Raw genomic sequence first — 24,893 nt, forward strand, 5'->3', positions numbered from 1 at the left:
TATATATATATATATATATATATATATAAATACGTTTAATATTTTTTTTTTAATACGTTTATGAAATTGAACTTGATTTTGTAAAGTCAGTTTAATGTAATTTAAGTAAAGTTTTGCACAACCAAGTTAATTATATAAACTATAAAAGTTTAAGGCTGCAGATGAACTTACGTTTTTAAGTTGAAAGTTTTTTCAAAACTGTATTGCAAATGAAACTGCAGTAAATGTGAAATTCTCTCAGTGAGAGAATGAATCTGCTGTATGACTTTTAAACTGATTTGCTTCACTTTTGTCCAGTATTGCATCTCTACAACACTTGTTTCAGACTTCCCACTTCTTCACTATCTGAACTGTAAGAAATTATATCATTAATACTATATCTAAAAGATCTGAAGCTTCAAAGCAATAAAGTTAAATATTAAATATCAATATGTGACTCTATCAGCACAGCCCTAGTGTGCATGGCCAAAAATGTCTGTCCTAAAGCCAGTTCAACAGGCACTGTCCTACCTGTTAAGAGTCATGCTCTCAGAGGCATCACCAAGCCACAAAAACCCCCACTGCATTGCTCCACAATGCCATCATGGAAAGTTTAGCATTGAGGCCAACTGAGTGCACTCGCTCTGCCTCACGTCGACTTATTTGTACAGCAGAGAGTAAAAAATATGCACATAAGCATGCACAGGCTTGGGAAATCTCCGAGCCAGCCTTTCAGATGATTTCCTTCTTCGGTGCGATTCTATCTTATTTTTGCTCCACTTGTTTTATTTTTTCACAACTTTCTTGGCTCTCTCTGTGCATTTCAGTGCAGACGAGTTGACATTTTTTGCCAAAGGATGACTTGAGAGAGTTGAATAGCCATACGAGGAAGGGTCTCTTAAACATATGACCTGCTCGATACCCTCCTAAGGAGATTGTTAATTATCTTATCATTCCCAGCGGTAAATGCGGACATGACTCCTGACTAGCTAACTAGGGTGCTGGAATTCTGGTGCCCTGTGGTGTTGACAAACATCTCTCCAAAGCCTGTCGTCACCAGCAGCAGGTTTATCTCCTCTGTGTCACGTGCGGCCTGTGTTGGGCGCCTGAATGGACTGCTCCACTCCAGGCTTCACTGTCAGTCACTCGTACACTTAACGTCTTTGTTCAGTGACACCGGTCAGCTGGACGCAAGAATCACTATGAAAACAAGCGGTGGGGAAGTGTAGGTTGTACTTTTCTGTAGCTTAGTGTCAATCATTCCGCTGACAAAACATTGAAAACATGGCTTTTCATGTTGAGATGAGACTCTTAAGACTTATACTGAGTAAAATACACAATGCAAACCCTCCAATTATTAACATTTCAAACAAACCATTTTCCTAAGACTTTTCAGGTGTTTTTCCTTCAATCATTAAACAAAAACAGCCAACTCTAGTAGGGATGTCCAAAATCACAATTTAAATAGTGTCGTCTTGGTGAGTTGTTTGAACAACTAGTTGACCGGTCTTACAGAAGCTCTGTATACAGGTTTCCCAAACTTTCTGACCAATAAATTGCTAGGATTCATGATTTTTACCACAAATTTTCCAGTTGTTTGTAGGGCTGGGACGATAAATCGATGTATTGCGATTCGTGGATCGATTCTGAGATTTTCGGAATGCATCGTGATTCTCTCTCGAATCGATTCTGAGCTTAGTTTTTAACAGCAGATGGCGCTCTAGGCTAGTTTTTAACCGCACACTCAAATGCTCACGAAGAAAAGCGCTTGTGCGTTCGGCTGAGTAATGTAAGTGGTTAAATGTACTTGAACGTCGGCTTTTATGATGCAATATTAATGTAAACACAGCCCACTGTGAACATCCTTGTAATTCGCTTCAACCTTTTCAAACTTTATGAATGATTATTTTGGGTTCAAGTGGTGCGTGTGTAAGTAACTGGAAGCAAGCAGAATACGGCTATTTCTAAAGCACGCAGTTCCATCTGCTGTTAAAAACTAAGCTCAGAATCGATTCACGAAAGAATCGCGATGCCTTCGGAAAATCTCAGAATCGATGCAGAATCATTTCTCGATGCTTCGATTTATTATCCCAGCCCTAGTTTGTGATGAAGATTTTTAAAAATCATTGCATAAAGATCACAAAAAAAGTGACAAAGTAATTTCTAGTAAAATAATTAAAACTAGGGGTGGCCAATATACAATAGACACGATTAATCGGTAGGAATTTGTCAACCGTGGAATTTGCGGTTTTAAGCATTGCGGTTTAAAAACAAGTGATTTTAAGCCATTGAAACACAACCAGCAGCGAAAGAGAACTCATTTCGCTATATGCGCGCACTGTTTCTGAGCACTGTCACGGAGTGTGGGAGTATTGAACTGAGTTATTTTTGCTGCTTTAGGCCTTGAAAGGTTAAATACACACTTTTATGTGTCAAAATGCCCAGCTTTGCAAGCATCCTCGTAAACACAGTAATTTAGGTTTTAAGTGAAAGCAAACTGCTGAGAAAGAAAACGTGTAACAGTATTTTGGATCCGGGCAGCTCTTAAAGTGACAGCAGTCTAATATTCCCGCTTTCTGTCTTTTATGTTAATCAAACAACAAAAGAGAGAAAATCTCTCAGTGCTCTTGACTGAATCATTTTTGTAGCTTTAATAAGAAGAAATATATATTTAATTTACACAGTAAAGAATATGCAGTGATTTTATACATTTGATTATACTTTATACAATGTATGTAGCATTTCTTATTTATTTGTTCTATTGTAGTTTTTTGTCCTATTGCTTGTAATTAGTTTCCAATTCTTATTTAATCGCCGACTGTTTACTTGTCTTCAGTGAGCTGGAGTTTTTTCTTTTTCTTTTTAATTTAGGTTAGTATTACTTTTTTTGTGATATTGACACTGGTGACAAGAATTCTGAAATTTCTACGGTATCTAAAATTTAGATATCATAAAGACCTTATTTAAAGCAAAAATAACTCTATCGTGATATTACCTTGAAATAAAATCTCATATCGTGATTTAAGATTTTGGTCATATCACCCACTCATATTTAGAAGAGAGAATAAAAAGAAAAATATTGACTATACAAATTGCCACCACTTTGTTTTTCCATGACCATTTAGGATTTTATCAGTTATATCCATTCTTCCAGTCCTGATATTCACACTTTTGGAGGTGTTTAATTAGGCTGGGTTTGGCTGTACGTGACTCCAGCTGGGTGTATTTTTTTAGGGGTCATATACAAGATGGACTGTTGTGTTGTAAGACAAGTTTTAATTTGACTTCAAATGTAAATCAACTTAAAAACCCAATGTTCATGGTGTGAGGTGTTCAAAACAACACAAAGTAAACAGTTAAAAAGCCGCACACTGAAAGCACGTCAATTGATGTAGCTGCTAAAAATATTAATAGAAAAAAGAAAATGCAAAATCAAAAACTAGTCAACCTGACTTACATATTAGTCAGTTGTTGTAGTTAACAACAGTGACCCATCCCTAATTTAAAGTGGAACAGACTAAAACAAGAAGTACGCCATTTTCCTGTCAAGAAGCCATTTAAACAACATAAATTGTGGAAATGCATAAATTGTTGAACATACCATGCACGCCATTAAAGGCCTGTTTTATGTCTTTACAAGTTGTTGCAAAGGAACAGGTTTCTGTCAAGCACGATCAGACAGGTCATTACCAAAACAACCAATCCTACACATCCTGTTTCCCATTAGGCTAAAGTAGTCACGGCCTACATATCCAACAACAACAACATCATCCCAGGCCTTCATGACTCTCTTGGTGATAAGTTGTACTTGGTAAAATAGAGTCCGGCTCCTGAGGGATTCTGGGTAAGTCCTGGCCACGGTTTCAGTGGAATATTGCGACCGCCAAAGGTCATTCCTAAGAATAACCTTACTGCGGGCGAAGCAGATAACGCAACACAGCGGCCAATGAGAACACAGGCCACAGGTGCTTCTGCGTCCACGATGCTGCCGAATGCATCCGTAAGACAGAACTCCCTACAGATCTGAGGAGACAGGAATGAGCAGCAGTCTGAAAGAGCGAGATAAGCTCTTCTAAGACGAGAGCTCCGCTAATACGCAAAGATTTATAATCAAGGCCACTTTATCTTTCAGTGAAAACAGGGCTTCATCTAATCTTTCTGGAGGCGAAGTGCTAAATCCTGATTTAGGCTGTTTTGTACACATGTAAAATCATCAATATAAAACGTCTTTCTGAAACCACCTCTTTCTATTTACTCAGAGCCAAGACGGGACAATGAAAAGAAATAAGCTCACTCCTACACCGCAAAGACAGTTATATAAAGACACAATATGTGCTGCTGAAGTCTCATCTAGCAATCGTTCAATAATAATAGGTTAATGACGTTGCACTCAAAGTATGATAGACCAAGGCTTTGTACAAGTGCATCTAAGCAAGAGTAAAGGCCCGTTAACACCAAGCACGATAACTATAAAGATAACGATAAAGATATAGTTCTAAAAATCGTTCTCAATATTAAAGAATAGCATAGTTCACACCACAACTATAACGATAACGATACAGAGGAACGATATCGTTGTGATCACTTTCAAAACGATTTTTTTCCAGCTAATGAACGATAAAACACTGACAGCCAATCAGAATCCATCCTGCTGTAACGAGCTCAAGAATTTAAAGCGGCAGACGCATGTGCGCTTACAATAAACAGACGATATCGTTCGCTGGTGTGGACGCCAATATCGTTATCTTTATAGTTATCGTTCTTGGTGTGAACAGGGCTTAAGACTGTTAAAATCCACTCTGAAAGAAGAACCCAGACGAACCGAAACCCCTGGGGTTTTAATTTTAGGAACCTGTCAAGCATCTTTCTTTTAGGTGACACATCTGAAACTTAACAATTTAGGGCATAGTAGGGCTGGACAATAATTCAATATCAATATGTATCGCGATAATAGACATGCTCTGTTTGAGACTAAAAGCCATTTCATCTGACTTGCATCAAGGTTGGCAAATGCATTGAATGCTACAAAGAGTCAGTGACAGTGTGCGCCATTCAAACTACTTCAACTTTGACCTCTGACCTTTTAAAGCACAGCTGATGATCAACGGAAAAGTCTCACAGTGTACACTATTGTTCAAATATTCGGGGTCAGTAAGATTTCGGGTTTTTTTTTTTTTTTTTAAGAAATGCATTGCTTTATTCAGCAAAAATGCATTACATTGAAATAAATAAAATCAAAAGACCATGAAGACAATTATAATGTTATAAAAGATTTCTATTTCAAATAAATGCTGTTCATTTCTATTCATCAAAGTATACTGAAATAAATACAGAATGACCGTTTCTACAAAAATATTAAGCAGCACAGCTGTTTTCAACATTGACAAAGTGCATTAAAAAAAATTTTAAATTGTAATAATGTCACAATATTATTGCTTTTACTGTATTTTTAATATTCACCAAATTCAGACTTGTTAAGCATAAGAGACTTCTTTCATTAAAAAATCCTACTGACCTCAAAGTTTTGAATAGTAGTGTATACAACAATTTAGTCTCAGTACAATACAACAAGCAATGATTAAAAATATGTTTTTATTTACTTTTTATTAACTTATAAATTGAACTTATAATTTAAAATGTATGAAGATATCTTGAACGTTAATGCACCATAATTCAGTCTATTTCTTTGTAGTCATAGTACCATCATTCTTTAACTAAAATTTTGTGAATCTTTTTGTGATGCATTGAAACAATCAACGTTTTTCCTGTTCCAAGTTCAAATCTGTACGTTCACACTGTACAAACCTGACAATTTCTTGCTACATCGTAAAAACATGTGAAAGTCCAAGTGGCCTTTTACATTTCTATAATGCTAATCATGTGAAATGACCTTTAAAATGATAGTTCATCCAAAAAAGAAAATGGCAGACAGAGCTGGGTTACTTTTTACAATTACTTACAAATTGTAATCCGTTACGGATTCCAAATTACATGGCAAAAATTGTAGTTAGTAACGTAATCCATTACATTACACATTTTAGGTAATATAATCAGACTACTTTTAGATTACTTTTGAATTTGAATATGGAATTCAGATTACATATAATCAGTTACTTTACCCATTCTACAGAACACAAAATAAGATATTCAGAGGTCCATGTTATTTGGACCCCAATGTTCTTCAAAATATCTTCTCTTGTGTTCTGCAGAGGAAGTCAGTCATACAGGTTTGGAATGACATGAAGGTGAGTAAATGATGATAGATCTTTCATTTTTGGACGAACTATCGCTTTAAGGACGCTATATGGTGTCAAAATCTTCTGAAACATCTACCAAACCTGCATGACACGTGTGAATCTGCATGCACATTCACTCTTTCATCTCCTGCTCCTTTCCCTCAGCCAACCGAATCACGTCCTCCATCACCACAACAACCAGCACTGCTTCCTCCTCACACGGCTCTCCACTCCACCTCGCGGTACTGCCGTCCTTCTTCCTCTCTCCTCCGCACTAATCCGTCCCACCCACCCCTCCTCGACATGGAGAAGGTGCAGCACATCACGCGGGCGGCCATTCGGCGGGCGTCCACCATGGAGATTCCCCAGCAGGCCAAGCAAAACATGCAGGAGCTCTTCGTCAACTTCTGCCTCATCCTCATCTGCCTGCTGCTCATCTACATCATTGTCTTGCTAATGTAAGCGGGAGGGGCAACAGGTTTCCCACTAGCCAATGAGGGCGAAGGACTGTACATAGGGGCAAATCGTGTCGTAACTAGACAGTCAGATGATTAAAATGCCAATATATTTGATAATGTATAATTTAATTTAATTTGGACCAAATGCTAAGGCAGCATGACATGTATCCTAAGCAGAAGACAGTGGACGAGGCAAAATTAATAAAGTAAATATAAATACTGAGTATAATTAAACACATATTTAATTTAATACTGACAAAAATAGTTACATTGCTGTTCAAAAGTCTGGGGTTAGTAAGTTCTGTTTCTATTTTTTTTAAAGAAATGAAAACGTCTGTTCAGCATAGATGCAATAAATTGATCAAAAGTGACAGTAAAAGACATTTATAATGTTAGAAAAAATCTGTTCTTATAACCTTCAATTTGTCAAAAAACTAAGAACTGAGAAAAATGTATTGCTGCTTCCACAAAAAATATTAAGCAGCACAACTGTTGAACATTGATAATATTAATGTTTCTTGAGCAGCAAATAAGAATATCATGTGAAGGATCATGTGACACTGAAGACTGGAGTAATGAATGCTAAAAATTCAGCTTTGTGTCACATGAATAAAATACATTTTAAATTATATTAACATAGAAAACTGTTATTTTTAATTATAATACTATTTTCCATTACTAGTGTTCTTACTGTATTTTTGATCAAATAAATGCAGCTTTAGTGATCAGAAGAAGCTTTAAATCTTACTGACCCCAAACTTTTATACAATAGTGTACAATCGATTTAACAGCACAATTGATTAGAAATTAGTTAAATCAGCGTGCAACAAAAACAGGATTGGAGCTCCATTTTCTGGGGCGATTTAAAGAACTGACAAGCCTTCACTGTGAACTTATGCTGCATGCAAATGTCTCTCCATGTGTCTGTCACTATCCCCAGTATCCCGTCACTGCATGTCACCTGTGAGCCACGTCTTCTGTTACACACTGAAAAACACTTGCTCAATAAAAACATTACATGATCACTTGTGTGCAATAAAAAGTGTGCCGTTTCTGTTTTTGACTGATACTCCCACTGTACTAATTCAGTTCAATGATCCAGTCACAGGAAGCTGGTTTACTAACACCTAAAGGGATAGTTCCCCCAAAAATGAAAATCTGACGTTTGTGTTCTACTGAAGAAACTAAGTCACCTACATCTTGGATGCCCTGGGGGTAAGCAGATAAACACATTTTCATTTTTGGGTGAACTATCCCTTAAGAGAACCAGTTATTGTCTGTTTATATGACTCTGTCTTATCAGAAAAGCTCATGTCAGTCTGTCAATCATGTTTAGCTCTTTCCACGGCATGTGAGAGACCAGCGTGATGTAACCTGCTCATCCTCCTTTTCACTGGCAAACAAGAAGAACCTCCAATTGGGGCCGTTCACACTCGGGATACACTTCGACACAGCTGAACAACCCAGGAAATCTCCATCCCATCACTATGGATCTGATCAATAACCGAGGACTAAACCTGCTGCTCAACTTCCTGCTTATTGTTGTGGTTCTACTGCTCATGCTGATTCTGGTCAAGCTCAGGTGACCTGAAATGGTCAGAAACAAGAATTATTGGTATAAGAGGGACGTATGTTTCAGAGACTCCTACTCTCTCTACCTCCAAAACCAATTTAAGGTTCCTTACATGACCAGATGAACCTGTGCAAAATGATTGACAGGCAGAGAATGTTTCTGATTGGCTAGTTTTCTGATGTAGACTTTTCCCCTTTCTATTTTTTTTTTCACTGTCAAAACATTATAAAAAATTCAAAAATGCTGGTACATAGTTACAAAAAAAAACTGAGGCGTTAAAACTAGTGTCACTGCGCCCTCTAGTGGTTGCTGCCTGTTACATCTCAAAACCAACAACAATTCCAAAACAATGGAATTTAGATCAAAATGAGATCCTTTTCAGCAGGTTTGGATTCAAGTACATGGTCAAATGAATTAAAACTGAAAATATAGATGAGCACTCAAATCACATGGCACACCACTGACAGTGACACTATTAAAAATCTGTATTTTTCCTGCACTGAATAAAGAGGGTCCTGTCGGTAGCCGTAGAGCACACCTCGATCCAGGGATCCGTGCGGGTCCATGCGGTACGACGGTCTCCCGGGAGGGGTGGACTTTTCCTGGCCGGTAAGACGGGTGAGGGAGGACCAGCGGCGCACCGGCCGGGGGTCTTTCATGTCCAGGGGGCTGTCGAGGGGAGAAGGGAGCTGGCAGCTGCTCCAGGGGCTGGTGGGGGCAGAGGGCACACTGAGTTTGGAGCTGGACGGAGATGGCATGACGTGGGCCGTGGGGATGGGACCTTGCGAGCGCAGAGGCTGGAAAGACAATGTGCCGCTGGAGCTGGAGTGGTCTGGAGACAGACAGAAAGAGAGGCTATATTTTAGGCTTAACTAACAATGTTAATGCTCCTGCTAAGGTCAGGTGTTACTAGAAAACAGAACTTTAGTTTGAATGTAAACACATTCTGGGTGTCACTGCTTTGCTGTCAGTAGGAAAACAGGTAGCTGGCTTGTTATGGATGAAAAAGAGCACCCTCTACTGAGTGCAGCAATAAATTACAAGATCCACCTCCCTTAGTTTATTACCAACTCAAACAAGCTTTACAATAGAAATGAACTACACATTTTCCTGAACAGCATAAACCCCAAGAATAAAATGAAATAGTGTTATAAATAAGTATAAAATAAATAAATAAATAAAAGTGTTATAAACAAGTGTTAAAAATGATTCGATATTATTCTTACAAGGGCTGAAATGAAATAAAATAGAATATAATAAAATCAGTGTTATACATAAGTGTCAAATATGATTGGACATTATTATTATGTGGGCTGGAAAGAGTGAAAATAAGTAAATAAATAAATATGTTGGATATTATTCTTATTAGGGCTGAAATGAACGAATAAATAAATAAATAAATACATTTTAAAAATGATTGGATATTATTCTTATAAGAGCTGAAATAAAACAGAATAAAGTAAGTGTTAATTAAGATTGGATATTATTCTTATGTGGGCTGGAACGAGTGAAAACAAACATACAAATAAATAAATAATAATGATAAAATAATTTTATATTATTATTATTATTATGTAGACTGAAATGAGTGAAAATAAAAACCAAAATAAATAAAATAAAACAATAGTGTTATAAATTAGTGTTAAAATGACTGGATATTACTCTTATGAGGACTGGAATGAGTGGAAAAATAAAAATAAAAAATGGGGAAGAAAAAAAAGTTTTTTATTTTTTTTATTTTTTATAAAATGTTCAATTAAGCAGTCATGTGGATAAAAACTGAATATACTGTGCATCAGACAAATGAGACAAATGCTTCTCACAGTCAACTGAAAAGAGAAAAGTCTCATTTGAAAGAGTGGAAGTGAACAGAGTTTTTCCCCCCCTCAGAACTGTTTTTATCGCCCTTGTCTGAAAGGTATTACACAGAAACGTTTGGAGTGACACAAGCCTCTGATGATTACAGGAAATGAGACATACTGGAACACAAATGAAGTATTTCACATTCCATTTTTATTCTTCCTGAGAGACTAGAATGACTGAAAGTAACTGGATGGAGATGACCTAATACTGACCCTGCCCACAGTCCTCCAATATCCCATCATGCACTAGGGGATTCCCCCGATCACATAGCCTCTCTTTCATGCTTTAAAAACAAAAACACAAACTCTGTGAGAAAACACCTCATGATAAACAGTGACTGAACTCATCTGACTGTGAGTCACTGCAGGAGAATAACACTCATCAAATATACTGTTCTTATATAAGACTACCAGACTTCAAACCTATGACGATTTGATTCAAAGCAATATATATATATATATATATATATATATATATTGTTGTTCGAGCATATTATTAAAGCTATATTTATAAGGGATGCACCAATATGGCGGAAACATGTACAATAGTCTATAAAGGTATTTAACAGACTAAATTAAAATAATAATATATATTTTTAAACTATGTCATGGAATGTTGCAATAGATACACGTACAATGAAATGTAAAAATGAATAAATAATCATTTAAAATGTAAAATAAAATGTATGCAAAATACCACATTAAATAGCCCTAAAAATAAAACACACAATATACAAAATAAACTACACACCTTGAAGCAAAATATTGCGGATTCAATATATCATAAAATGATGTTGCATTCAATAAATATGCATAATGAAAAGTCAGTACAAATAAAGAAATAGAGCATGACATGTTTTTATGCATTTACTAAATGTATTTATTTATTTACGCCTACATTGCATAGTAATTTTATTTACTGCAACATTCCACAAAGTATTTTATAATAATATTTATTTATAAAGATTTATCTCTGCTAAATCTCTCCATAATAGTCAACATCATTGCAAATATTATAAATCTATACTGATGTGTCTACCTGTTTTTTAAAAAGCTCTATTTTTTTTAATAATCAAAACAGAACAAGGGGATAACTACTATTTCAAATAAACAATAATTTAATAAAAAATAGAGTCAGAATTGAAAAATAAATAAATCCAGGTTATTTGCTTTCCTTTAATTGGTGTAATCTACTGTAGTCACATTAATACATGAATAATAGAGATGCACCGATTGCAATTTTCTTGGCCGATTCCGATTTCCGATTTTTTTGTTAGTGTGACCTGCCGATATCGATTTTTGCCGATTCCGATTTTCTTTCTAAGAACTATAATTGACAGCATATACAAACAAAAATCTACTTTTCTTCAACGCAAAGTTTTATTTTCATAAAAAAACAAGTAAAAAGTCAGTAATAAAATAAGAACAAATAAAAAAATGGCAAACAACAGCACAAATAAATGCAATAGAATAAAGAGAGCTATGAAACTACGTTTTGAGACTGAGCGTGGCTTGTGCACTCCACTAATATTGATCAGTGGTGGTGCGCGTGCGTTTGGTGTAAGTGCGAAACCTGCGGGAATTACTAAAATAATGCGCAATACAAGCACTATTTAACCGGAGCGAATGAGACGTGTGTGAGAGAGAAGAGCGCGAGAATGCGCGGCTGACATTATTGCCTGTGCCGCTGGTAACAAAACGGATCGGCTCTGAATCGGAAAGAAGCGAGACGGATCGGCCGATCACCGATCTGGGCCGATCATGAGGAAAATCAGCCGATTCCGATCCCTGGCCAATCGATCGGTGCATCTCTAATGAATAATAAATAAATCTTCTTGACTTGAATAAAATCAGTTCATTTAGATGTTCTAATGTTAGGGTACATGACAAAACATTTTTTACACTGTAAATAAACCAGCAATAACCAAGCACACTACAGCAGACAATGACAGGAAATGTGAATCCAAAAAAGGATCTAGAAATGTATATCTCAAATAAATACTGCTGTAATAATAAATTGGAAGCAGAGGTGAAGCAAATGAAAGGTGCTGATGTGGTCACTGGAAGCGTCTGAGGTCAGTGTACTGCAGTATGAGCAGTCATGGCAGAGTGAAGAGCACTGACAGTCACACTGAGACGAGCTGACAGGCTTTATCACCGTCATGAGGAAGCTTGAGATATGGACATTCAGATGAAGAAGCTCAACTGTCCGTGAGGCTCTCATCATATCAGTGCTGTCATGTGTGACCGCTGCTTTGGACACTTTGTTATGCGAGATATGAGAAATCAAAATTTTTCAAAGGATGCTCAGGCGGTTTATACAATAATAAAAAACAGAATGTTCCAGCTCTGAAATCTGATTAAATGAGTCACATGAGACTCAGTATTCTCACACCCATAACTGCACATCCATTGAATTCTGTATTATTGTTCTGCAGCAACTGTAAACAGCCTGCAATTATTTATTGTGATTTGTGTTATTTGTAATAATTGTTCATTAAAATTGTGATTATTGATACTACTACTACTACTACTACTACTACTACTAAGCAGGGCTCCAGACTGCGACCATTTTTACTGCCAGTGCGACTAAATTTTGTGTGCGGTTGCACTGGCGTGACCACGGCGATTTTCAATTTATTAAGCACTGCCATTTCTGTTGCATACGAGAAACATCAAATGGCAAACGAAACTGAAAGCATAACGAAACCGCGCTAATCGTTTGAGCTGCACAGCACTTATAGAGTGTAGAACCTGGTTTATACTCGCCGCGTCAGCAGGAGCGCGAAGGTGCGCGCAGCAAAAATGACGCAAATATTGAGGAAACGATGGATGGTTTTTAAGCTAAAGTAAAGTAAAAGACCGCTTCTTAAACCAGAGAAGGGTGAACATGCTGGTATTCTTGTGGGGGGAAAAACCATGCAAGCACTGTCACCGACAGCAATTTTAGTTTTACTTTTCTTTTTGTTTTCAGCAAAAGAGGAACTTCCGCTCACAAAATTCAAATCACAAATAATACTACTGATGAAAAAGAACGGGTTGAATGTTAACCACTTTCGTTTCCATACAACTATAAACTATGATATATGTTCATCAGCATGCATTGTTGTAGCGCAAAAAAAAAAAAGATTGCGACCAAATCATGTGCTTGTGTGACCAACTGAGAAAGTTAGTCGCAAAAGAGCGACCAGTGGGAAGAATGAGTCTGGAGTCCTGCTAAGTAATAATAAAAACAAACAAAATTGATTTTATGGCATATTTTATCATTTGCTGTTGTTAACGTTTATTAAAGCAATAAGACACTCAGGTTGCAGTATTTTTAGCACTTTTTAAAATTCTGTTCTCCCCAAAATATCTTTTCTACCATTCAGCTTTCTTTCCATCCACATCCCACCTACTCCCTCACTGTACCTGTTAGTTATGAAAGCTCCTTGAGAAACTCTCCTGTAAATCACAGTCCTATTAGAGACACCTGACTGGCTTTCAGTGATCATATCAAGGAATTCTGAACTCTAGATATCAATTTTAAGTCAATCACCCTTCTTAACTAACTTCTTATAGTAAAGTAAACTGCCGCACATCTCTACGGAGGTTTGCACAATACGGCTCTTTGTTGGCATGAGTGTGTCTGCCAACAGAAGACCATCTGGACACAGAGCAGAACTGAGACGGCACATTCCACAGAAGAGACGCCACTCTTGCAAATGTGCACATATTGTACACACATACAGTAATCGAACACTGCCAAACAAATCACAGGGAATTACCTGGTTTTCCAGACTGACAAGACTACTCTCGCTTTTGCTTCCAGTGCAACAATCGTGTGAGGACTACAATAAAATACGATCATTTGTGTTTTTGACTACTGGATGACCAAGGTCATCCGAGATGGATGTTGATATCAGGTGTAAATGGGGATTTCAATGCTTTCTGAACTTGTTGAGCCTTCAAAATGCAATGTAAATGAACAAACTAAGACCATAAAACTGGTTACTTTTATGGCATGGTTTCATAACGGCTTCACTATCTCTTAGGAAAGGTAAAGCAAAACAAAAACCAAGAAGTGAAAATACTTGTGCAGTGTAAATTTACTCCAATATGAAACCGTGACAAATTGCAAGAGCATACAGCTAAGAAATGCTTCTGGTTTTAGCACTAAATGCAAATAAACAAATGCAGTTTCTTACATTGTCTGCAAATGAGCAAATGAACAAATGAGGAGGCGTAAAAATGCGACAGACTAATTTTTCATGTTTATGTGGAAAACACACATACAGCTCTTTAAAATGGAAAAGAACAACATAAACCTGATATAATGAACTATTTTATGCACATGCTATGATTTCATACCGAAAACCTGCCGTTTTCAACATGACAAAATAATTTTACTGTACAACATGTTCACTCTCTATCCTTATATAGTCAAGTGGTCTCTAAACCTCCTTGCATTTGGAAGTGCAGTGTCATAAAACGGGCCGGACGGGCCATTCCAGAGAGGTTGGATTAAGCCTCCCAGAATAACCTCATCTGGTTCTAATTTACATTGGGGTGGAGGAGAGAGAGGCAGAGCAAACCAGGACGGCTGAATCCTTGGGCTACGGGTGCTCCAGTCCCAGAATTCCCAGCAGAGGGGGGGACAACCCACTGATGAGCGTCTGCTATTTATCAGTGCTGAATAAATGTGACAACCAGGTTTGAGATTAGTCTATGCAATCGATTAGCATGGTACAGATCAGGCTCAGATTCAAAACATTTCAAGTGAAATCAGTTGGGTGTTGAAGCTCATGATAGCAGCGGTGAGGAAGAATCAGGGTGGGCTGATCTATGATTGGTTGACGTCTCCCTAGGCTGAATCGACATGTTTAGGTCTGTGCACTTTCATGTGATTTGGGTTTCTTGCCGTGTTTCTGTCAGATGCGCTGTGATAAATGCAGTGCCGTGTGTGTTTGTATCTGTGGGATTCTGAAATGTGGGTCACCGAAATCTACAAAGCTCTTCCTCCTACGGAGATCAAGCCATTTGTAAATAATCAAAAACATTTCTTCTTGCAATACCGCCTGCACGTTTTCTTACCTGACTTACTTGTGACAGATTTCTCTCAAAAATCTTTGGATTGAGGATGGATATTTTAGAGGAAAAATGGATGGATGGATAGGTGGATACTTTAGAGGAAAAATGGATGGATGGATACTTTAGAGCACTGTTTCTCAACCCTGGTCCTGGGTGCCCCCCAGCACTGCACATTTTGTGTGCCTCCCTAATCAAACACACCTGATTCAACTCATTAGCTCAAAGAAACTCCAGGACCTGAAATGGGTGTGTCAGATAAGGGAGACATACAAAATGTGCAGTGTTGGGGGGCGCCCAAGACCAGGGTTGAGAAACACTTCTTTAGAGGAAAGATGGACACATGGATGGTTTAGAGGAAAATGTATGGATGTATGGATGGATCTTTTAGAGGAAAGAGGAATGGATGGATGGATGGATAGGTGGATACTTTAGAGGAAAAATGGATGGATGGATTCTTTAGAGGAAAAATGGATGGATGGATACTTTAGAGGAAAGATGGACGCATGGTAGGCTTGCCGCAATAGACAGTGCTGACGGGGATACTGTTGTTAAGCCACAACACCGGTTACGTCACTTGCCCACCGCCGTTTTGATTTTTTTATAGTAATAAAAATCATTTAGTTCAGTAAAAGAACAGACACTACAATTAAAAACTGAACGTGGCTGCTCAATGCAGCGTGCCGAACGAGAGTTCGGCATCACAGATCAGATTTCATTTATCCAGTGAGGAGAGTGAGTCGAGCTGACTGACAAGAAGAGTGGGGTGAGACAGACAAGACGATCGCGGATTATTTAGTTTCGAAACAAAATACAAAAGCGCCTGTTTGGCAGTATTTTGAAAAGCCTGTTGACATTTGCCGTTTATCTAAGGTGATTTTGGAAGTTTTTTTTAAACATTCGTTTCTTATTTAATTGGTTCCACATTGTTCTATCAATTCTTCAATAGGTAGATCTCGTCTTTCATAAAGGCCGAGGTCAGGGATCTTGGGCCTAAAAAGGTTGGTGACCACTGGTTTAGAGGAAAATGGATGGATGGATACTTGGAGGATGGATGGACACTTTAGAGGAAAGATAGATGAATGGATGGATGGATACTTTAAAGGGAAGATGGACGCAAGGATGAATGGATGGATGGTTTAGAGGAAAATGGATGGATGGATAGATCTTTTAGAGGAAAGAGGAATGGATGGATGGATACTTTAGAGGAAAGATAGATGAATGGATGGATGGGTGGATGGATGGATGTATATTTTAGAGGAAAATGGATGGATGGATGAATCAATTGATGGTTGGATGGATGGACAGATTGATACTTCAGAAGAAAAATGGATGGATGAATGGATGGATGGAAGGATAAAATCTACAATGCTCTTCCTACTGAGATCCAGCCATTTATAAATGACTAAAAACATTTTTTCTTGCAATACCATCTGAATTTGCAGCATGTTCTCTTACTTGACAGATTTCTCTGAGGAATAGAAGAGGAAGAAAAAGTGGTATAATGATGGATGGATGAACAGATGGATACATACTAATTTAGAGGAAATACAGACAGATAGGCCAATGGATGAATGGATGGATTGATAGATAGATGGAGCAACAGACAGAATGCTAGATAAAAGGTCAGATAGAATGATAGATAGACCCATAGAACGACAGACAGAACCACAGAATGATAGATAGATAGATAGATAGATAGATAGATAGACACACACACACACAGTGTTCTAACACCCTTATGCCATAAGTGTCATTTCACAACAGCTGTCCACTACCAGCATCCTCCTCAGTGACATTGATTAGCATGATGTCCACATGGACACTGTTAGAAAACATCTGCAATCTGTGTCCAAACGTGTCTTCAAGAGAAATCATTTCCCTGAGCCAGAGTAAGCAGAAAGTTGTGTTATTTCAGCCACCCTCTCAGCGAGTCAATCAACCCCTCACAGCTGCTCGCAGCTGGAACACGCGTGTTTATTTTTATTTAGTGCTTGCTAACAAGTGAACATTCTCAGAATTGTTACGTAACAGCATGAAGCCAACTTTGAGCGGTAAAGCTAAAAAAAGATGAAAACCAGAACGACAGATCAATGAGAACGAGATCACTGCGTTTTTCACAGGATTCCTCTATTGAACATGTTTTCCATATTATACATTATATGTTTTGACATCCCGTGGTAACTAGGATTTACACAAGCTTCAGTCTGGATCCAGAACACATGAGAAGAGATGATGCCAACCCCTCATAGGACCTCAGATGATGCCAACCCTGAAACAACATACAGAACTACCAAATTTTGCTATAAGTTTGATTGCATCATATAATAATTGCTGTTAATAGTGTTCATCGTCTGTTTGATTACGTCTTTAATTGATTTTTCCGTACATTTCTGCCATATGTACATTAACTGACAATCACCACTGATAAGCTACCACTAAATATTGTAGAAACGTAATTTGCTGTAAAGTTGCTTTGCAACGATTTGTATCGTGAAAAGCGCTATACAAATAAACTTGAATTGAATTGAATATTGCCACTGGAGAATATAGTGATGAATTTATAATTGTGGTCATTAAATCATTGGCTTGAAGTGAAACTTCAAATGAAAACTTCAATTCAACGAATCTGTTGATTTTGTTCATAAATGATTCATTTGATTCTGGCTGATCTGGTTCTCGAGTTCAACACATTATTCGGTTTCATCACTAACTGGAAGTGAAAAATATCAAAAGCAGGTTAAATTTTGTTCTGTACATTACACAGAGTAGCCATACAACTTCAGAAAACTCGAAACATAGCACATAAGCCACATGTTTCACTTTTATGCTACATTAATGGTGCTGTTGCTCATAATGGTCATATATGCTCAACATTAATGAGCAACTGCACATGGTTATGAGTAAGCGTACATGTGAGTACTCCATATCTAGAGTATCACAACACACTCTGACGTCAGTTGTCAAGCGTGTGCCGCCATAGTGTGGACTTGATGGTCTTACCACATTAGCACATATTTAGCAACTGCTCTTAGGTTTCACTGCCACATCTATCACCATTAGCCTGGTGCCAAAAAGACGGTTGCTGGGGACCAACACGGAACTCAAGGGCCATTCTCGTAAGGGCCCCGGGCCAAGACACGTCTAATAAAAGATTAGGCATATTAAAAATAGAGAAGGACATGATGGGTGCTTCTTGAATCAGTGATGGATTCGGGTAACAGAAATATGGAGACAAAAATGGCAAGTTGAAATCAGACACAGTGATTATTACTTGTTCACGACATATAAGGGCACTGTACAACCTAGGTGACATCATTAATGTAGATAAATTAGTCACATGACAATCACAGGTGACTGGCTTGAACCTTTCACAGATTCTCGTCAGATGGAATAAAACGATAGACCAACAGATAGATAGAACTAGAATGATAGAACTATAGAATGACAGACAGAATGATAGACCGATAGATAGAACGACAGATAAAATGATAGAACGATAGATAGAACTATAGAATGAGACAGAATGATAGAATGATAGATAGACAGACGGAACGATAGATAAAATTAGGACAGATAAAATGATAGAATGATAGATAGAACTATAGAATGATAGACAGAACGATAGATAGAAAGATAGATAGATAGAATGATAGACAGAAGGATAGATAGATAGAACTAGAATGACAGATAAAACGATAGATAAATAGAGACAGAGACAGATAGATAGATAGAACAATAGAATGATAGATAGATAGATAGAACTAGAACGACAGATAAAACGATAGATAGATAGAGAGACAGACAGACAGACAGACAGACAGATAGATAGATAGATAGAACGATAGACATCCTTCCTCAGCCAAGGCTCTGGAAAACTCTTCCTGACATGTCAGTTCTGTCAGCAGTCAGTATTTCCGGCTTGCTGTTGCATCACCAGCTGCTCAGAATTCCACAGTGACACGCAAGAGTTGATGTAACGCACCCGAGACGAGTCACGGTGAAGCCTCCAGAAACACACCACCCCACACAGATAATTACTGACAATCAGCATACCGTTTAAAGTGCTAGTTCATCCAGAAAGGAAAATTCAGTCAAGCTTCTTTCTTCCATGGGATAGAACTAGAATGATAGAACTATAGAATGACAGACAGAACGACAGAACGATAGATAGATAGACAGATAGACAGACAGATAGACAGACAGACAGACAGACAGATAGATTTATGAAACTCAGAGGAGACATCCTTCCTCAGCCAAGGCTCTGGAAAACTCTTCCTGACATGTCAGTTCTGTCAGCAGTCAGTATTTCCGGCTTGCTGTTGCATCACCAGCTGCTCAGAATTCCACAGTGACACGCAAGAGTTGATGTAACGCACCCGAGACGAGTCACGGTGAAGCCTCCAGAAACACACCACCCCACACAGATAATTACTGACAATCAGCATACCGTTTAAAGTGCTAGTTCATCCAGAAAGGAAAATTCAGTCAAGCTTCTTTCTTCCATGGAACACAAAAGGAGATGTTTAGCAGAACATTCACACTGCCAGTGCCACCACATTCCACCTTTTCTATACACTAAAAGTGACTGGAGACTGTGTACTGGCTTGTTGACGTTGGTGTTAGTGAGCAGACAGACAGATGGCAGTGTGTAATCTCCTCCAGCCATTAACACAGCATAGTAAACATGAACACAATGGTTCAACCTGGAGGAGCACAGCAGTTAAACTCTAAGCTGAAAAAACACAGGCCTCAGCAGAGCATTAAGGAGTGTGTTTTCAAACTGGTGAGGCTAATTATCAGCTTTGGGAACAGAAATGCTGAGCCATTACATGGTGTCTGTGCGCATGTTTTTGTACGTCCTCGAGGGAACACGGAGTGCTAACATGCCACTTGATCTTGTTATGAAAAGAGACGGCAATTGTGCAAAGTCACTCACAAACTACCATAATAGTGGATCATGGGCCCTATGATTTCTGCACTGTGGAATCCATGTAATCCAGAATTTGTTGAATTTTGGATGAATAAATCAAAATAGGGCCGTACAATTAATTAATCAAATTACGATATGGACTCACTGTCATCAGACACACACAGAAACTCAAATGTCATCACAAAATAAAAGTCAAAATAAAAGTTTGTTTGAAGAAATTGTGACTGAAATATATTAAAATGTGCTTTTTAAAAATAACAATATTAAAAATTAATTTTTTAAAAAATGTTTTAAGGAATATCACACGTTTTCATTTGAACAGTAAACCTCTGCAGCACTTTGTTCAGCAAAAAATAAAAGGAATTGTTCATTTTTATTTGTTGACATTTTAAAAGATTAATAAAATTGCTAATGTTTTATGCCTTTTCCTAATAAACTTATATTACTACATAAGTCCTTAAAACAATTAAACAAACTACACAGAATATGATAGGGCCCTATTACTGTAAAAAGTGTAATACATCTTTCAACTTTATGAATTGACATGCTTTTTTATTTTTTAAATATGAAACTATTAAAACTGAATCTTTAAAACATGGAATTTGGGAAAAATAAAATGGATTTCATAGGGCCCTGAAATGTAATTTCTATTTAACTTTTAATAAATTGCTTTTAAATTGTATATGTTTTATTATTTCAATTATTTAGACATGCTTTTACATCAATTTAATTTAACCTTTTAAAAGGAATGCAGAAAAAAATAAAATGGGTTGGGAGGCAACAAATCCAGAAAAATTTTAACAAAAAAAAAAAAACTTGGGAATTAGGGAAAAAATATAAAACTTACATAAACACATTTTTTAAGCAACATAAATGACAGCTCATGCTCATCATATTCTCTCTAATGTCTTTCATTTTCATGAGGAAGTGATCAATCTCTTCCTCTCTAAAGCATCAATGATACAATCCCTTCCTGTGTGGTTTTTCACATCCTTCCATCAGCAGCTTGTTTTAAAGCAAAGACAGGACTATGGCTGCATTCATATTGATCTATATCCATATCCAGTAGACATAAGTCTGCCTGAGCTGCATCCTGCTCCGGTGTAATTCGTTTACCTCCTTCCTTTGAGATAAAGTACGTAATACAGTACTAGCAAGCGGCGGTTTCTCATTCATCATACATGTTCTTTCATACCCTCTCTCCTTGCACAGCGTGTCTCATTTCATTCATGAGCTCGAGGTAATGCAGACAGCATTTACTGGACGGGGTGAGGAAAATTTCAGGACAATTTAATTATTACATTTAATTTAAAACACCAAGTAAAAAATTATAATATATATTATTTTTTACTTAAAGTGTTTTAAATGAAATGTAATAATTAAAAAAAATAAATGTATTTTCTATACTAATATATTTAATATATATTATTTTTTTTAATATAAAATTAAATAATTGTTAATTTAAATAAATAGATACATTTCAAATGAATAAAAAATTATTATTTACTTTTGTAATTTGTTTACTTTTATAAAATTAAATTAATAATTGATTTTTAATAGTAATACTAATTTAGTAGTTTTTTATTTTTATATAGTATTCATTTTATTCATTTGAAAGTAAATTATTGTTCATTTTTTAAATATAAATGTTTATTTTTAAATGAATAAAAAAAAGTCAAAATAATTTACTATTAAATGAATCACTTAAAAAACCTAAATTATTAGCCTATTACTTTTTCATTTATTTAAAACTACATTTTTATGACTACATACAAATATGCCAACAGTGATCAAAATGTATATTATATAAAGTATACCTTAACCTTATAGCTCAGTTAACCAATAGTAGCTTTTAGGAAAGAAAACATTTCTACAAATATCCAATTTTTAATATATACTGTTTGCAATCAAACTGTTCACTTGGTCAATTACTATACAAAATCAGACTAAAAAGGTTAGCATTTAAGCTTTTTTCTCTACCAAACAAACAAGAAAACCAGATGAACTCATAAAAAGTCATCATGCGGCACTCTGACCTTCAATTGAAAAACGCTGCAGATCACGGAAGAACGATTACACAAGATTATTAGGTAGCAATTAAGAAACCAACAAAAGCAAACCTGCATTATTATTTCTCTAATATGCCTTTGATGTTGGGTCGTACAACTTGATATATCTAAATATGCAGCTCATCCGTTTCTTTTCACGTTGTGCCTCAAATTGTCTGGTTTTCATTGGCTAGACCTGCAAAGTAAAGAGTAACTATCCAACAGTTCTCTGTGATGGTTTTCACACAAACATCACTCCAGACCTCACACTCAAGCACACTGCAGCTGGAGTCTGATGACAGACGTTCCAGCCCTCGGGGAGCACAATAACAGAGACCTAACGCACAGGATCACATTCACCACAAAAGGGCCATCATTACAGTCGTAATGGCTTACATGTGATTCCCAAACAGATGAAAGGAGGTCAACATAAAGGAAGGTCTATGTACAAGGTCCCTTTATGGCTAAGCTGTGCCAGATAACATATGGAACAGTTTGGGATAAAATGGTAAAATAGGCCCGACAGGACGAGAATAAACCAGTCTGGTTTTGAGATGAGAGAGGATTAGCTGCTGACCTCATTCATTACAACAGAAGCCACTCTCCTTTTCTACATCCAAGGTCTTTCATCAATTAAACTCCAATCAATTAAAGAGCTATACATTTCACAGACCAACAAAGCTTATACTTCATTATAAAAAAAAAAAAACAGGTCTAAAAACTATTGTTCAAAAGTTTTGGGTCAGATAAATGTTTTTAAGGTAATTAGTACTTTAATTCAGCAAGGATGCATTAAATCAATCAAAAGTGACGGCAAAGACATTATAAAAGTTACAAAATATTTTCATTTCAAATAAATACTGTTATTTTGAATTTTTCTATTCATCAAAACTCATTAAAAAAGTTTCTTGAGCTGCAAATCAGCATATTAGAATGATTTCTGAAGGATCATGTGACACTGAAGACTGTATTTATGCTGAAAATTCAGCTTTGTCATCACAACAATAAATTACATTTTAAAATATATTTAAATAGAAAACGGTTATTTTAAATTGTAATGATATTTCACAATATTACTGTATTTCTGATCAAATTAATCAGCCATGTCAGCATAAGAGACTTTACAATATATAAATGTGTATATAAAACTAATCTCAAACTTTTGAACGGTAGTGAAAATTGAGCAGAAACATAACATTTTAAATTAATATTAATGTGCTCATGTCAAACTATATTGACTACACAACTGTGCAGTATCTAGCAGACTTGAGTTACAACAACCACAAATGCTGAGTTTAACAGTGTGAAATATGACTTAGAGAAACAACATTACATAATATAACTGAGACTTGATCTTTCCCTTTTTCAATGAATTTCACTATGGAAAAGTCAAGCAAAACTTCGTTCCGGATATGTGGAAAGAGCCATTAAGCCCAAATAGTTTCCTTCCTGTAGTAAAGCACCAGATTTAACATGAATCGCTTCGTATGTGTGGTCTTTGGGAGTACAGGTGACGTTTCATATCATTATGCAATTATGGATAAAGTTAACTTGCTAAAATGCACTAGTGATCTTTCCACGAAGTCAAAAACGACATGTTCTATAGCTGTCGATAAGAGGTGCTAACCTACTTTTGTGAGCCTGGCCCTTAGTACATAATTAGAGAAATTACCCAGTCTCAGCGGGAAGGTTCTTCCACAGGACTACATCTTGCAGTGTTTGAAGGACTGAAAGCTCTTATCTGGTTCCTTTAAGGCAAGAGGATTATCCTTTTTGCAAAGCAGTACTGGATTTCATTCTGTTTTCTATGAGGGTGGCGATATGACTCATGTTTCAATGCGGCAAAAGTAAACAAAAAGTCTTGCTTCCACATCTATGTTTAGAGATGCTGAAAATCAATTAGTCTGCATGCCGTCTGAACAATTAGTCAACTAGTTAGTCATAAGGAAGCCCCGAATAAATTATAACGGTTTTTACTTTATATGTCTTCTTAAAATTGCAATAGCTCAGATAGCACACACACGCACACGCACACGCACACACACGCGCGCACACGCGCACACATGTGCACACACATATGGAGAGTTCATTTGCAAAAACCGATAAACGCCACTTTAAAAAAAATGAGCTGATTGCCGTGCATTATTCTCCACATATAGCGCGGTCTGAACTAGGCCTGGGCGATAAAACGGTATCGATATTTATCGATGGTACACCTTCTTCGATATCGATAGAAAAATTGTTCGATATAGCGCACGATATAGGCATGTGCTATGAGTGACGCAGACAGCACACACAAACACATGCTGAAATGAGTGCTGTGCCTGCCTGTGATGAGGAGATTGTGAATAAAGATTTGTTGAATTTTTATTGTGTTTGATTGTTAAAACAAAAGATATTTGTTGTTTGTCTCAATAAATTGTGTTAACTATAAATACAGTGGTTAAATTTAAACATTGCTTTTTGTTTTAAAAAAGGTCAAAAGAAATTTCAATAATTACTGATACCGAACGATATGAAACATTATATCGTTGATAAATTTTTTAGCTATATCACCCAGCCCTAGTCTGAACCCTAAACACGTTTTGTCAAAAAAGCCGTTTTGTCCACTTTCAAGGCAACTCGAGTTCACGTTTTACTGCAGAAGCCGACAAGCACCCTTGTTGTTTTTGAACAGAAGCCAATAAGTCCATTTTAGCGAATCAACGCGCTGAATACAGGTCAGGTGACAAAACTA

At 36.7% G+C, this 24,893-nt stretch overlaps 2 protein-coding genes across 2 annotated transcripts in view; one reads left to right on the forward strand and one right to left on the reverse strand.

The window, feature by feature from the left end:
• LOC107678843 (cardiac phospholamban-like) overlaps nt 1–8,460 on the forward strand; it is a 10,551-nt gene extending 2,091 nt beyond the window's left edge. The window contains exons 2-3 of the mRNA XM_016474262.1: nt 6,381–6,673; nt 8,010–8,460. Coding sequence (XP_016329748.1) covers nt 6,519–6,673; nt 8,010–8,028 — 174 coding nt within the window. The 5' untranslated portion in view covers nt 6,381–6,518 and the 3' untranslated portion in view covers nt 8,029–8,460. The remainder of the gene's footprint in view (nt 1–6,380; nt 6,674–8,009) is intronic.
• The window catches only part of LOC107678822 (centrosomal protein of 85 kDa-like), a 72,446-nt gene that overhangs the window by 29,083 nt on the left and 18,470 nt on the right, over nt 1–24,893 (reverse strand). The window contains 3 exon segments of the mRNA XM_016474227.1: nt 3,892–4,002; nt 6,435–6,668; nt 8,747–9,078. Coding sequence (XP_016329713.1) covers nt 3,892–4,002; nt 6,435–6,668; nt 8,747–9,078 — 677 coding nt within the window.

This window comes from Sinocyclocheilus anshuiensis, unplaced genomic scaffold (assembly GCF_001515605.1).
Source record: "Sinocyclocheilus anshuiensis isolate Anshui unplaced genomic scaffold, SAMN03320099.WGS_v1.1 scaffold1049, whole genome shotgun sequence".
NCBI lineage: Eukaryota > Metazoa > Chordata > Actinopteri > Cypriniformes > Cyprinidae > Sinocyclocheilus > Sinocyclocheilus anshuiensis.